Source organism: Cetorhinus maximus, chromosome 1, assembly GCF_964194155.1.
Source record: "Cetorhinus maximus chromosome 1, sCetMax3.hap1.1, whole genome shotgun sequence".
NCBI lineage: Eukaryota > Metazoa > Chordata > Chondrichthyes > Lamniformes > Cetorhinidae > Cetorhinus > Cetorhinus maximus.
This window is the reverse complement of record NC_135879.1, coordinates 70,796,105-70,812,374: the sequence shown is the minus strand read 5'-3', so window position 1 is coordinate 70,812,374 and position 16,270 is coordinate 70,796,105. Positions and strand designations below refer to the sequence as shown.

Genomic DNA, 16,270 nt, shown 5'->3' with positions numbered 1-16,270 from the left:
AAACCATTACATCTACTACCTTAGCAGCCACTTCTTTTAATCCCTAGGGGGATGAAGTCCATCAGGGCCTGGGGACTTGTCAGCTTTTAGTTCTAATAATTTTCTCAGTACTCATTCCCTGGTAATTGTAATTGTTTTAAGTTCCTCCCTCCTTTTCATCACTTGTTTTATGATTAATTCTGGGATATTATCTCTATCTTCTAAAGTGATGACAGATGCAAAGTATCTGTTCAATTCATCCACCAATTCCTTATTCTCCATTTCCCAAACTCGTTCTTTAAAGGACCAACACTCACTTTAGTTACTCTTTTCCTTTTTAAGCACCTGTAGAAACCCTTTCTAGTTTCATATATCTATTTAGCTTTCTCTCGTACTAATTTCTCCCTTCATATTACTCTTTTAGTGATTCCTTGCTGTTTTTTATATTCTGTCCAATCTTCTAACCTGCCACTAATCTTCCCAGAATTGCACGTATTTTTCTTCCTATTCTTTCTTTCAACTTGATACCATCTTTAACTTCCTTAGTTAGCCACGAATAGTGCATCCTTCCCCTAGAGTCTTTCACTGGAGTGTATCTTTGTTGGGTGTTATGAAATATCTCTTCAAGAATTATTTCTTTTGAAGATCTATGTTCCCTGGATGCCAATTTCAGAAAATGGAGACTTCAATTAAATGCTGCCAAGGCTGTCATTTCAGCCTCCCACCTGAACAATGTGAAGACCAGGGAAGAACCTCATGTCTAGTTCTGTGGCTGACCACTCATCCATGACCCAACGCCAAAATATCTCATCGTCACTCTTGACCTACTGGCAACACTTCCAGAACACCGGAGCCAAGGTCAAGGGGAGAATGAATCTCATATGGAAACTGGCAGGTATCACCTGAGGAAGCAGAGCCAACACCCTATGCACTGCTTCACTCGCTGTGGGTACCCAACAGCAGAGCATTGCTGCGCAACTTGGCTCAGGAGCCACCACACAAATGTGGTAGATATCCACCTTCAGGAAGTCATAAGGATTGTTTCTGGAACACAGCTCGAGTAGCTTCCTGCGCTAGCACACATTGAACCTCCTGATGTCCGCAGGGAAAACATCTTCCTCAAAGAAGACCACCAGCTGACAGCTAACGAAGCACTCCCATTTACACAGGACCTCAAAACAATAATCACGTACGTGCCAGGAATCCCATAATCCCTACTGGAACACGCTCCACACCCTACAAACTGACAACAGCCACACCTCTCGATGGCACACCTCCTGACTGACTAAAAACATCACCAACCGCAACCAGGTAACTGACCCCAGTGGTGAAGTCCCAGGTTTCAACCTTCCATGGAAAATGTGGACAACACTGAACCACTTGAGGATGGGCCAGGGAAGATGTGGCCACTTGTCCCACAGGTGGAGCATGAGGAAATGCTCAATTTGTGACTGTGGCCAAACAGGTCAAGCTATTGCCCACACACTGAACTTCTGCCCTGAGGAGAGATCGATTCCTGGTGTGAGAGATCCATTCATGCTGTGTGAGCTGAAGCCGTTGAATGAATTATTAACCTTGACATCAAACTATAACTGCCTCCCCAGTTATATGAAATATAGAGTTATTAGGGCTCCCATTTCACTGGTATACTGTGCTGGTTCTTAAAATTAAGAAGGACTTTGATAGAAAGAACAGAGAAAATTTTTTTCACTGGTTGGGGAGTCCATGAGAATTGGTCATCAATGTAAAACTGGCACTGAGAGAGTGAAGAGCAAGGTATGGAGAAATTTTATTTCACAGATGAATGTTGGAGTGACTAAAGCAAAGCCTATTGTATCTTTTAAGAAAAGAATACATAAATATTTTAGGTAGAGAAAGTTACAAATTTATATGAAGAAAACTGAACTTTGGGGTTCATTTTGAATTAGGAGGTGATTGACAGACACAATGGGCTGAATGGCCTTCTTCTGTACTGTTAACTTTATGTAGCTTAACTGGAGAATGTCTCAGTCATCAACCGTCTCAGGAATAGCTATCATAGTATCATAAGAATCAGACTACCTTTGGAGAAGGACAAGGGACATAATATAATAAAAGTATTTAATGGAGGAGTCAGTGAATCAAGAAGGGATTTGGTCCGCGGATAAATTGGAGTCAAAGACCAGCAGGTAGAAATGTAATGGGGAAATTGGTGGCTTTTTAAGAGATGGCTTGGTTCCGTCCACGTACATGCCCATGTAGGGCAAAGAGAGGGCAACTAAAGTCAGAGTTTTCAGGATGGTGAATCTGTTAGAGTGGGATAAATCAGAAAAAGTGGGTGTAAGGCTGATGTCAGTTTGATAATAAGAGAAAGTCAGACTGGATATAAGAACTACAGAGCAGAAGTGGGAAAAGAGGGACAAAGAAACAGTACAAGAAGAGATTAATGGCTAATATAGGAGGGAACCCAAAAATCTTCTATAGGCATATTAACAGTAAAAGGGTTGTTAGAGGAGTGGTGAGGCCAATTGGGAACCAAAATGGAGATCTATTGGTGGAAGCAAAAGGCATAGCTTTGTATCGCTGTTATCAAGGAAGTGGTCTTTTCCAAAACTACGGTAAACAGGGAGATTGAGAGGACAATGGATGCGTTGCAATAGATAAAGAGGAGATGCAAGAAAGGCTGGCAGTACTTAAAGTTGATAAGTCACCCAGTTCAAATAGAATGTACCTATGTTGCTGAGAGAAGAAAGGGGTGTTATTCCTGGCCAATATATATCCCTCAATCAAAATCACAAACACAGATTATCTAGTCATTATCACATTGCTGTTTGTGGGAGTTTGCTGTGCACACCTTGGTTGTTGCATTGCCAACATTACAACAGCAATGACACTTCAAAAGTACTTAATTGGCTGTCGAGTGCTTTGGGACGTCCTGTAGTCATGAAAGGGGCTATATAAATGCAAGTCGATCTTTGATCTGCTTTGTTAACCTGTTCTGCCACCTTCCAAGATTTGTGTACAAACACCCTCAGATTTCCCTCTTCTTGAATCCACTTTAAATTTGGCTTAGGTGGTTCCGCAAACTTCCAACCCTCCTTAGATACATGGGCAGAATTGTAAATGTTATAGCCTTGATCAAAAAAAAGAGAAGGATAAACCAGGAAATTACAGGCCAGTCATTTCAACGGCAGTGGTGGATAAGCTTTTTGAAACCATAACCCAGGAAAAAATTAAAAGCCAGATGGACAAGCGTGGACTAATAAAGAGGAGCCAGCATGGATTTGTAAGGGCAAATTGTGTTTAACTAACTCAATTGAGTTTTCTGATGAGGTAATAGAGAGGGTGGATGAGGACAGGGCCAGTTGATGTTGTGTATGTTGACTTTCAAAGGGCTTTTGATAAAGTAATACATATTAGGCTTGTTAGCAAAACTGATGCCGATGGGATAAAAAGGGTAGCTGCACGGACATAAAATTGGTTAAGGGATAGAATGATTAACTTTCAAACTGGAGGAAGCTACACAGTAGGGTTCCCCATGGCTCAGTACTAGAATCACTGCTGTCTTTGATATGCATTAATGACCTGAACTTGGTAAAACACACAATTTTGAAATGTTCAGGTGACATGAAACTTGGCAGTGTTGTATACAGTGAGCAAAATAATAATAGACTTCAAGAGGGCATAGACAGACTGGTGAAATGGATGAACACATTCAAATGAAACTCAATGCAGAAGATTGTGAGTTAATTTTGATAGGAAGAATGAAAAGAGGCAATACATGCTAAATTTCACAAGTTTAAAGTGGATGCAATAAGAAAGAAATCTGAGGGTGTTTGTACACAAATCTTGGAAGGTGACAGGACAAGTTAACAAAACAGATCAAAGAAAGACTTGCATTTATATAGCCCCTTTCATGACTACAGGACATCCCAAAGCACATGACAGCCAATTAAGTACTTTTGAAGTATCATTGCTGTTGTAATGTTGGAAATGCAGTAGCCAAGGTGTGCACAGCAAAATCCCACAAATAGCAATGTGATAATTACTAGATAATCTGTGTTTGTGACGTCGATTGTGGGATAAATATTGGCCAGAAATAACCAGGAATAACCCCTTCTCTTCTTTGTAATAATGCATCTATTACATCCACCTGAGAAGGTAGGGCCTCAGTTTAACATTTCATTCAGAAGACAACACTTCCAATAGTGAAGCACTCCTCAGTATTGCATTGAAGTGTCAACTTTGATTGCTGTGTTCAAGTCCTGGAATGAAACTTACTGATGCTAGCACTAGTTAGTAAAGCATGTGGGATCCTGGCCTTAATAAATCAAGGCATAAAATACAAAACCTAAGAACATATGCTAGCCTATATAAAGTACTAGTTCAGCCCCAGTTAGAGTATTGTGTCCAACTCCAGCAATAACCAGAGCGCACTAATTTAGAATCATAGAATACTTACAGCATAGAAGGAGGCCGTTCAGTCCATTATGTCCATGCCAGCTCTCTAATCCCACTCCCTTTCCCTTTCACCATAACTCTGCAATTTCTCCCCTTCAGATGCTTATCCAATTTGCTTTTGAAAGCAGTAACTAAATCTTGCTTCACCACACTCTCAGGCAGCGCATTCCAGATCCTGAACACTCACTGCATAAAAAAGTTTTTTTTCCTGATATTGCCATTAGTTATTTTGTCAATCACCTTAAATCTGTGTCCTCTGATTCTTCACCTTTCCACCAATAGGAACAATTTCTCTCTCTATCTATTCTGTCCAGACCCCTCATGATTTTGAACGCCTCTGTCAAATCTCCTCTCAACCTTGTCTTCAGTAAAGGGAATAACCCCAGCTTCTCCAGTCTATCCACCAAACTGAAGTCCCTCATACCTGGACCATTCTCATAAATCTTTCCAGAACCCTCTCTAAAGCCTTCATATCCTCCGTAAAGTGCAGTGTCCAGAGTTAGATACAACACTCCATTTGAGGCCAAATCAATGTTTTATAAAGGTCCATCACAACTTCCTTGCTTTTGCACTCCATGCCTGTATTTATAAAGCCCAGGATCCCATATGCCTTTTTAATAACTTTCTCAACCTGCCCTGCCACCTTCAACAATCTGTGCATATATTCCCCTTCTCCTCATTCTTCCTACCAAAATGTATTGCTTCACACTTCTCTGTGATAAATTTCATCTGCCACATGTTGCCCCATTCCACCTATTAGTCAATTTCCTCTTTAGTCTATCACTATCCTCCTCATAGGTCACAATACTTCCAAGTTTTGCATCATCTGTAAATTTTGAAATTGTGCCTTGTACACCCGAGTCTCAGTCATTAATATATATCAAGATAAGCTGTGGTGCTAGTATCAAGCCTTGAGGAACCTCATTGTTTACCTTCCTCCAGTCTGAAAAACATTCATAAACCATTACTCTCTGTTTCCTGTCACTCAGCCAATTTCCTATCCATGTTGTTACTGTTCCTTTTATTCCATGAGCTTCAACTTTTTGAAAAAAAAGTGGCACTCTATCAAACGCCTTTTTGAAATCCATTTACACCAAATCAACTGTATTATCTTCATCAGCCCTCTCTATTACCACATCAAAAAAACTCAATTAAATTAGTTAAACGTGACTTTAACAAATTCATGCTGGATTTTCTTAAACTTGTCCATGTAACTCTTATTGTGTCTTATTTTCAAAAGCTATCCCACTACCAAGGTTAAATTGATTGGCCTGTAATTACTGGATTTTTTTGAACAAGGGTGTAAAATGATTTACCGTGATTGGCAAAGGAACAAGCGGCAAGATGAGGAAAAGTTTTTACACAACAAGTGGTTAGAATTTAGAATGCACTGCCTGATAGGGTGGTGGATACATATTCAATATTAGCCTTCAAAAGGGAATTGAATAAATATTTGAAGGAGAATAAATTACACATAGGACAAACAGAATTGAAGTCAAAAGAACTGGCACAGACTCAATAAGCTAAATGGCTTCCTTCTGTGTTATACTAGTCCATGATCTTCTGCTTCTATCTGATCACCATTGTTTTTGATGGAATTTTGACAGCTCTACTTGAAGTTAAGATAGCTGCAGGAAATGAAAGCCGAAAGTAAGGGGTAATATAGGCATTGTCGGCAGGGGTTGGACAGGGGAAATGTAAAATTTCTTCCACGAAGATATTGTAAGAACCCCAATTAATAAAGATCGCAATCCCTTATCATTGAAGACTGATTTACAACTAAATGCTTCTTTAAATTTCATTTTACCTCCCAAAATTGGAAAACTAAATGAGTTCATACATACCGGATGTGATATCATGATTAATGCCTTCCACAGATATAGTAGCATTGGAAATTGGGTTCCCTTGATGGTCTCGGACAAACCCTTTGACACCACGGTGCACCTGAAACACAGTCATGACTATTTCAATAATGACTGATGGCATTTATAAATCTCCACCTAGAGGGAGGTCTCGAGCAGGTGAATTGTTTGTGAACTGGACTGTCTCAAAAAAAGTCACCAAACAGTTGCATAAGGACAACAGTAGAGAGGAGAAAATGAGGAAAATACATAACTGTAAAATTATATTTTTTTCTTTTGCACTTCAGTTGATACACAAATTGTACGCCACACGAAACAAAAAGAGACAAAAAGCCAAAAAAAGTTATCTTTATATTTAAAATACCCACAACATTCTGATCTATGTTGATCTCTTACACACTTGAAAAATGTAACTGTGGTTTAAGTATTCTTTGTCATCTCTCCATTGCTGGAAATGTATTCTCTGTTAAAATTGATACAAAACCAGCCATGCAGCAATGGCACACCTTCTGCAATCACAACCTTTCTGAAATAACATAATGGACCGGATCTTCACTACTAAGGCGGATAGCTCAAGTCGGGAAATTTCTCAACTTGGCTAACCTGCCTTGGTTTCAAGGGCCACATTACACCCAATTTTCGTTCTAGGGAGACAGGCTTGGATAGAGTCAGGCCCACTGACCGCTGAAACAGATTGTTCTCTCAGTTCTCTGGGACTTCATCACCTCCATAGCCACTTGCCCAGTCTCCACCATGGGCAGATCTTGGGAGCAATGTAGAGATGCAAAAAAATACTCTTCCAACAATCTATCTGTTACAGCTCTTGTTCATACATACTTGATAGTGAAAACAAACTCCCATTCATGAAACCCATTCAAAGCTTTTAAATCTCCTCAGGTGTTCTGTTATAAAAACAAACTTCTATTCAATCCCCAAATCAAAGACACTTAACCCTTTAATAGCCTATTCAAACTGTCAATCAAACTGTGAATTCAGCCTCCATGCTGAGATAACTCTTTTGTAGAATTTGAAACTCAGCCAACCATTCACAATGACCTCAACTGTTATAACAGTCCTTATGAAATGATAGCAACGGTCTCTATTGAAACTGTGGAACTGATGGTCATGGTATCTTCTAACCTGCACCAGATGTCCTGTCAATCAGAGCAGTCTAGCAGATTATTATTAACTTTCACTGACAGCTTCAGCCTGCTTGTTTTCAAGTTTAAAGAGCAGGGTATTTAAAATCCTTAGGTGCCGCCACTGAATCTGACCTACTCTACCCTTCATATGCATTCACACCTACTCCATCAATTCATGACTCCCACGCTGTGGGTTAATGCCCTTGCAACAGCCAAAACGGGGTCTGTTTGAACTCAGCATTAAATTCAAATGGCCCTGCTGAGTTTGAGTTTCCTGCCTGTGTGATTCATACCCCGCCCACTTCCCCTACCAGCAAAAACCGGATCTATTAGAAATGGGGATGGAACTTCTGCATCTGGGTCCTGCCTGCCGTTTTCAAAGGTCTCTGGAGTTGGCCCAACTCTGTAAAAATCCAGCCCAATGTAAATGATGAGGAAAATGAAGAGAGACATTTTTTAAAATGAGCTTGATCTAATGTCACCATCTATTGGATATTTTTCACTGACCTGCTCAATGTAATTAATGAGAGATTCTTTATTCTCCTTCCAATACTGTGGGAGTGTGTCTTCAGGTGGGAATTTTTCACAACTTAGTTCCAGTGTGATCTCAAAGCAATTACTGCTCAGGTAGTTGAAATCTTGCATACCTGGAAAATAACAAATTGCAAAATTAAAGATCTGACAATGTTCACTGTTTGGGACATATATGGACAAAAACAGATGGCGCAGTGAAGAAAAGCACTGTGACATGGAAATATGTCATACAGATTAGGAAATCTTCAGGTTCCATTTCTAATCTATGCTGAGCTAGTCGATCAAAAGCAGGGTGCCCCAGTTAAGCTGAATAGTCCTCTGATTGCTCCCCTGATTAGATAGGGAAGAGTCTGTTGGAGTTCATGCTCCAGAATACTATCAGTGATTAACTGTTGGAATTACATACATATGGGACACCGAAGGGCCTGTTCCAAATATTAGACTACCATAAGGTGAAAGACTTGAATACTTTCATCATCAGACTGTTTGCCGACTGACATCTTCAATATAATACTGCTGCTTCCTATAGGGATGACCTTCACCCAAACCCTCCATTCAGTCTGTCAGCAATCATTCTCCATATAGATAAGAGTGATTTAGAATTCTTCATATGTAGCAACTGTCTTGGCACAGCTCAGGAAGTCATACATAGCCTGAGTGCTCTCACGTACAATTTTAGATGAGTTTAAAAAGTGTTGTGAAAGATTTAACATTGAAAGTCACTCTGACACCATAGTAACCGGCACGTGTCCAGTTAAAATGCTGGTGTCATCATTTAGATGATTTACTAACTGCTAGAAGTAATAATCCACTATAAAAATCTTACAAAACTAACAAGAGCTCCCAAGTGCAATAGTGGTGGTCTCGGAGCAATAATCAAGGAGTGCAGCCATAGATGATGATTACAGAAATTTTATTTTTCAATCAGGATTTAAAGTCCCATTGAACAGCTTGCAGGCATCATGAGTTGTTTTTTTGAGACATCCACAGGGCTGGCATCAGGCAATGAGTCAGAACACGATGCACAGAGCCTACATGGCCAGGAGGAACTGATGGTAGAAGGTAACAAGCATGATGCTGTTGACTGGAGGCAGATGTTGTTCCTCAGCTGAAAAAACTGGAATCCCATCAATATCACTTTTAAAAGAAGAATGCTCACAAAGCATTACATATATGTGCAGGCACTAGGGGCAGGCTATAGGAATGTACCGCAATAGTAGGTCCATGATGGGCTTTGCGTGATTGCAGTCCATCTTGGAGCACATGGCAGCTTCAGTGCAATCAAGAACGGTTCTCCCCGCCAAAGATACTCTAAGGACAGTCTTTGCTTCTGCTACAGATGCTCAGGCTGTAGCATGAGAGAACTGAAGCACTAGATTAAAGGAAGTTTCTGTCTTCCAAGGCTTACATGCAAACGGCTCACAGAACATTTGTGTCAGCTCTGGCTCAGTTGGTAGCACTCTCATCTCTGAAGCACAAGGCCCTGGGTTCAAATCCCATTCCAGGCCTTCAGCACAGGAATCATGGCTGACATTGCAGGGCATTATTGAGATAGTGATGCACTATCAGAGCTGTCTAACTATTGGTTGAGATGTTAAACTGAGGCTCCATTTGGCTGGATGTAAAAGATCCCATGGCATTCTTTTGAAGAAGAGCAGGGGAGTTATCCCCCGAATCCCGGTCCATCAACATCACAAAAACAGATTATCATTATATTGCTGTTTGTGGAAACTTGCTGTGCACAAATTGGCTGCTATGTTTCCTACATTAAAACAGTGACTACACTTCAAAAGCACTTCACTGGCTGTAAAGCGTTTTGAGGCAACCGGTGATTGTGAAAAGTGCTGTTTAATGCAAGTTTTTCTTTCTTCACAGATGTCACTCAGATAATTAGTCTTCCTTCTCATATATCAGGGGTGGCCAAACCACGGCTCACAAGCGCATGTGGCTCTTTTACAGATGAAGTGGAATGTTTGTTAAGGTACGGAGATTGATCTGGATAATCTGAAGAATTGGGCTGGGCCCGGGCTGGGCACGTGTAGCTGCTGCATCCACTGGCTTAACTCTAACCTGACTGGTCCAGCTCCATTTTATTGGTTCAGCGACGCAAAGGCCACACTCCCAGCAGCTGCTGCTCCCACGTGTGGCCTGCAGAATGCCCTCCTACACTGGACTGTCTGCCTGGAGCTGCCTCAGCTGCAGGTATCGATGCCACCAAACTGGGGTGAGAAAGGGGCCAGAAAGGGGACCGGGAGCAAAGCTGGGGCTGGGGGTGGGGGTGAAGCCAAGAATAGGGCCAAAGGTTGTGGGGGGGGTGGTGGTGAGTGAGGTGGGGGCGCCAGAGAGGGATGGGAGGGCAAGGTGGGAGGCCAAGAGCAGGTTAGGGATTGGGGTAGTGGGGGAGGGGAGGCTTAGGCTAGGTGTCGAGGGTGTGGGCCCTGACAGCTGCTTGCACTGCTCTCCCATATCTGGGCAAGGAGGGGATGAGAGAATAGGGCTGAGTGGGGAGGGAAGGCATAAGTGAGTGGAGTTGGGAGGGGAGGAAGAGCACGCAAGTGTGTGCAATAGTAATAAAAATGTATTGTAAAGGTTGTCCGTGTCTTGCAGCTCCCGAATGTCTGGGGACTATCGTATGTGGCTCGAAAGGTTCAGAAACTTTGGCCACCTCTGTCATATATTAATGCTAAGCAGGTAGTGCCATGTACAACTGTAGTCATTGAGGGAGAGGATGTGAATGTCTAGATTAAATTAAAACTAGAAAAGCAAAAAGAATGGGCATAATAAAATACTGAATAAAATAAAATAGTGAAATAAAGAAAAACCCAAAGATATCTTGGAGCAAAAGGATAACTTAGGAAAGAGTATGGCCAATTAAAGACCAAAAGGTAACTTAAATTTGAAGGTGGAAGATGTGGACATGGTTCTTAATGAATACTTTGCATCTATTTGCACAAAAGAGGATGACGATGCAGACATTACAGTTACGGAGAAGGAGTGTGAAATATTGGATGGGATAAACATAGTGAGAGGAAATAAGAAAAAGTTCAGCGTGCTGAAAATGGTTATATAACCAGGCCAAGTTGAAACATATCCCAGGCCACTAAGAGAAGCAAGGAAGGAAATAACAGAGACTCTGACCATCATTTACCAATCCTCTCTGGCTACAAGTGTGGTGCAAGAGGACTGTTAACATCGTAACATTGTTTAAAATGTAAGGAAGAAATAGATAGAGTAATTACAGACCAGTCAGCCTAACCTCAATGGTGAGAAATATTGGAACGAGTTCTGAGGTGTTTTAAGGTGTGGGGCAGAGTTCGGTAGGTCTTAAGGTATTCGTAGTCTTAGGTAGTTCAACAGTGCGTATTTCTTAACTGCTAGAAACTATGTACATAGGTAAAGTAAAGACTTAAGCTAGGTGCTTGAGTCCATGCTTGCTTCTACACTTGCTTCCCTGTCTGACCACTAGGTGCAGGTCATGTGTCCTCTTACATCACTGAGCGGGCGGTACCGTACTCTGTCCCACATTAACCCTTTATGTGCCAGACCCTAATACTACATGAGGAAGAGTATAAATTGTCAATTAGAAAGGCACGGAATAATCAAGGACAGTCAGCATGGATTCATGCAGGAAAATTCATTTCTGACTAACTTGACTGAATTTTTTGAGGAGGTAACAAGGATAACCGATGGCAGTAGCATGTTTGAAGTAGTCTACGTGGATTTTAGCAAGGCTTCTGACAAGCTCCCGCATGGTAGACTGCTCAGAAAAGCAAAAGCCCATGGGATCCAAGGGAAAGTGACAACCTGGATACAAAATTGGGTCAGTGGCAAGAAACAAAGGAAAATTGGCAACAAGTGTTTTTGTGAAAGGAAGGTTGTTTTCAGTGAGATTCTCTGTTAGTTAGTACTGAGTCCTTTGCTTTTCATGGTATATATAAATGACTTACGGCAGGATATTTAGGTCGGCAAACGGGGTGGCGGGGCCCGCTTGCCAACGCGTAAAATGATGCGGGATGACGTCAGGCGGAACTCCTGATGTCACCCCGCATCATTTAGATTTTCAGGTCGGCGGGGGCACAGCCGAATCATTGAAGTAGTTAAAGGACCTGCCCATCCAACCTTAGGTTGGCGGGCAGGCCAGGAGCCCTGGCGGGCTTCAGAAAAAGCATGAAACCTCATCCACGGGTGGGATGAGGTTTCATGTGGGTTTTTTTAAATTTAATGAGTTTAATTAAAAGTGATGGACATGTCCCAACTCATGCGACAGTGTCACATGTGGGGACATGTCAGAGAAATTTTATTTGTCTATATTTCACATTTTTAAATTTGGCACCGACCTCCCTGAGGCTGCACTTAGCCTCAGCGAGATGAGTGCGCTCTTTTGCGCATGTGCAAAAGAGCGCACTCTCAGCTTAGGGAATCTGCACCCCACCGCTGCCCGCACAGGGAGTGCATAGCACTTCCCGGTGGACACCACGCTGGGTGGGCCTTAATTGGCCCACCCACGTAAAATGGCACCGTGCCCCCAATTGGGGGCGCCAATCGGAGGCGTGCCTGCACACGCCCTGAACTTCCCCCCTGACAGGGGGTAAATTCTTCCCTTAGACTTAAATGCAGGGGGTACGATTAAAAATTTGCACATGATACAAAAATTAGTCATGTGGTTGATAGGGAGGAAGAAAGCTGTAAATTTTGGAAGATATCAACAGGCTGGTCAGGTGGGCAGAAAAGTTTCAAATGAAATTCAATTCAGATAAGTATAAAGCCTGGTTTGCCTTCTCCAAATGCAAGCGAAGAGACAATAAATGGATACTGAGGAGTGTAGTGGAGCAAAGGGACCTTAGAGTGCATGTCCACAGATCCCCGAAGGCAGCAGGGCAGGCATGTAAGATGGTTAGGAAGACAAACTGGATACTTTCCTTTATTAGCAAAAGGATAAAATATAAGATGGGGAGGTTATGCTGGAACTGTAAAAAACCACCGCTTATTAGACTACTGCTAAAGTACTGCATATGTTTCTGGTCACTACATTACAGTAATGTGAGTCCACTGAAAGGGAGATTTATCAGGATAGTGCCTGGAATGTAGAGTGTTAGATATGAGGAAAAACTGGATAGGTTGGGGTTCTTTGGAACAGAGGAGGCTGAGGGGAGATTTAATTGAGGTTTATAAAATTATAAAGAGTTTAGATAGAGTGGATAGGAAGGACCTATTTTCCTTAACAGAGAAGTTAATAATCAGGCACATAGATTTAAAGTAATTGGTAGAAGAATCAGAGGGGAGTTGAGGTGTAGGCCGGGATTTTTTGGCCCAGTTATGGTGGGAGCTGCCACAGGAGATTCAGCGGCCCAGCCAAAAGTCCACTGACCGGAAAATCCTGCCCATAATTTCACCCAGAGGGAGGTGGATATCTGGAACTCACTGCCTAAAAGGGTGATGGAGACAGAAAGCCTCACACATTTAAAAAAAAATACTTGGCTATGTATTTGAAGTGCCATAACCTGCAAAGAGCTGAAATGTGGGATTAAGCTGGCCATCAGAAACATGATGTGCCAAATGGCCTCTTTCTGTGCAGTAAATCTTTCTATTGTTGGGTTCTTCTGGCACGGAACAGAAACCCAACACTATATGTTTTAAAACTTTATCCTTATTGCTATTTCTTATTTTTAAACTGGACTTTTCTGCTGAACAAAGACAATTAAGATGATTGACCCACCGTCTGGGAGTTATCCCTAACAATCTCCAGAACAAAATAATTCTCCTCTCAGTTACAGGAATGTCACACCTCGTTAAGCTTAAGGAGCTACTAAAAGACTACCTAGGGTTGGTCAGACCAAATTCAAAGGGAGCTACAGGAAGGCAATTTGCATTTGATAAACCGATCTTGCTAGTGGAGTCAGTGGGTCTACTGAGACAATGGCTTCCAAGCGCCATATCCTCAACATAAATGGCATCCCTTTCAACCCATAATGGTTGAGACATTATCAGTCCTGAAAACAAAGCCAATTCCGGATGTTGGATAGGCATCTTTTTTTGAAGTCATTGTGCAGAAGGAAGGTCACATGACCCAAGACTCTGGCCTTTTGAACAGTTTAATATTACCTTTCTGAGCTGCGCATCCATTTTTGTTTTCCAACTGGCAAGACACAAAGGAGCCGGCTCTGCCCTGACAGGACAACCAGCCCATCTAACCTGACTCTGCTAGAAGATTGTGACCCATCGCCTATAGAACCAACTCAATCTCTGCATGCCTACTTTATCTTGTGACATTTACACCACCTGAAAAGTGAATCTTACAACATTGGTCTCCAGCCAGCCGAACTCGAAACACCTATATGAAAGAATTCCTCATTGGACTCTGACTTTGGGACTCTGGGACTCACGTGAACCAATATTCGGTTTCTCTGCAGTCCTTGTACTGTAAACCTGCTTTTCTCTATCTCCCCATTGTTGTGTGAACACAGAGTGGGATGTTGCAGACACTCCTTTCATGGACTTTGAACGTGTGAAGGAAACTAACCTTCTGAGTTAATCCTAACGCGAGTTTGCCATAGATTATTAGTAAAATTGGATCTCACAAAAATTGAGGGGTTGGGAAAAAATATGCCACCGCTTATTCTTTGAAACAAGTTAATTCAAAATACCTTCTGTTTATCAACAGGTAGTAAGAGGAAAATGGTGCTGCTTGAACTTATTCCCTCCTGTCCATATCACTATGTTTAAATAAATTCTTAATGATAACTCAGACAATGCTGTAGTTGCTTTGAGTCCATTCATTTACATCCAATCCTGTCAGCATCCTGTTACTTCCTCTCCTAAAAATGCCAGCAAAGGTCCCTAATCACAAGCATTATTTCTGCAATCACTAGCATAGACGTATTTGGCGACTGGTGCACTGGTTAGTTCTACAAACCACTTTTGTTGCACTGTTTTGTATTGCTGGATTCCCTTCTCAGAAACTTTAATTGTGAAAAATCAGTTGAATAGTTCTTAATGGTAAATGCACTGAAGAATTGGCAGCAGCTCTCAATTACAGTACTGTGTTATGTTTCAAAAATACTTCTAGCAATGTAAGGTATCATAATAAACTTGCACAAAAATAATCATTTTCCAGTTTAAGTAATTTTTTCCATAATTCCTACCCCAGAAGTACATTTGGAACAGATTTGATATGGGCTGGCAGTGATTAGCCTGGTAGAGTAGCATGCAACATGCAATAGTGCTAAAAGCAAAGCTAGTGTTTATAAAGGTTATGCTGTCATCTATATCCACAGTATAACCAAAGTTAATCCAATATTGTACCATAACAGTCAGGACTGAAATGTGCATTGATCTCCAATGTGACACACCCATCTAAGAATGTATTACATTTCTACACAATTCTACAACACTGGAAGTAGCCTGAACTGTGTTCTAAATCAATAATTTTTTTGAATTAAGGCCTTCTAGTCATGCAAAGTAAAGGGGGAGTCAATCATTTGTGCTTGTGCTCTGGGTCTCCATATTACCCAGTTGAGTCATGCACTTGACACAAAAGAGCAGCCCACAGATATAGTTTTCCCCAGAGGAACAAAAATGCCCCTTTTTAAGGCTCTCCCAGGATTTTGCTTCTAATTCTTTATCAAAAAATTCATTAGCACACTGCACTCTGTGTATATTGTTACAAATATAACGTTTATAAGATTGTTATGTTTTAGGATAGGCTCTTTAATTTAGGGTAAAATGAAGGAATGAAGGGAGGTCATGTGACCTGTCTGAATTCTGCCTGACAACAACCTTGGTTGGTAAAGGTTAAAAAGTTGGGGGGGGTGGTGGGGGGTCAGTTTATTTTACTGGGAAGAAGGTGCAAGATGTTCACACCTGTAGACAATGGCAAGAGCATCTGTGAAGACTATGGGTAGACTGGTAGTCTCCAAGTCTCACAGGAAGGTGTTAGGAGTGTCACATTCTATAAACAGCTATACTTTAAACTGCCTATTCAATTTCAAGCTAGAATGCAGGTGGCTGAGATTGAGTTGGTTCTATAGGCGATAGGTCACAATCTTTTATGCCCTTTTAGTCTTATTTCACCCACCCCCACTAGAGCTATCTGTACCTTGCTTGTCCATTCTTAATTAGCACATTCTTTTAGATAATATCACCACCTTCAACACCTCTTTGTTCTTTTGTCTGTGACATCTTTTAGTTATCTCCTCCTATCACTGCTTGCTTGTCCCAACAACCAACCCACCCCCCTTCTCTCTCTCTCTTCCCCCCCCCCACTCCAACTTAAACCAGCTTATGTTTCACCCCTCCCCTATTTTTACTTAGTTC

The 16,270-nt window shown here is 41.6% G+C and overlaps 1 protein-coding gene across 1 annotated transcript in view; it reads right to left on the bottom strand.

Moving 5' to 3' along the window:
* The window catches only part of cpe (carboxypeptidase E), a 114,713-nt gene that overhangs the window by 12,586 nt on the left and 85,857 nt on the right, over positions 1–16,270 (bottom strand). Inside the window, exons 6-7 of the mRNA XM_078542306.1 lie at positions 7,931–8,070; positions 6,264–6,363 (exon numbers count right to left, since the gene is read on the bottom strand). Of these exons, the coding sequence (XP_078398432.1) occupies positions 6,264–6,363; positions 7,931–8,070 (240 nt within the window). The remainder of the gene's footprint in view (positions 1–6,263; positions 6,364–7,930; positions 8,071–16,270) is intronic.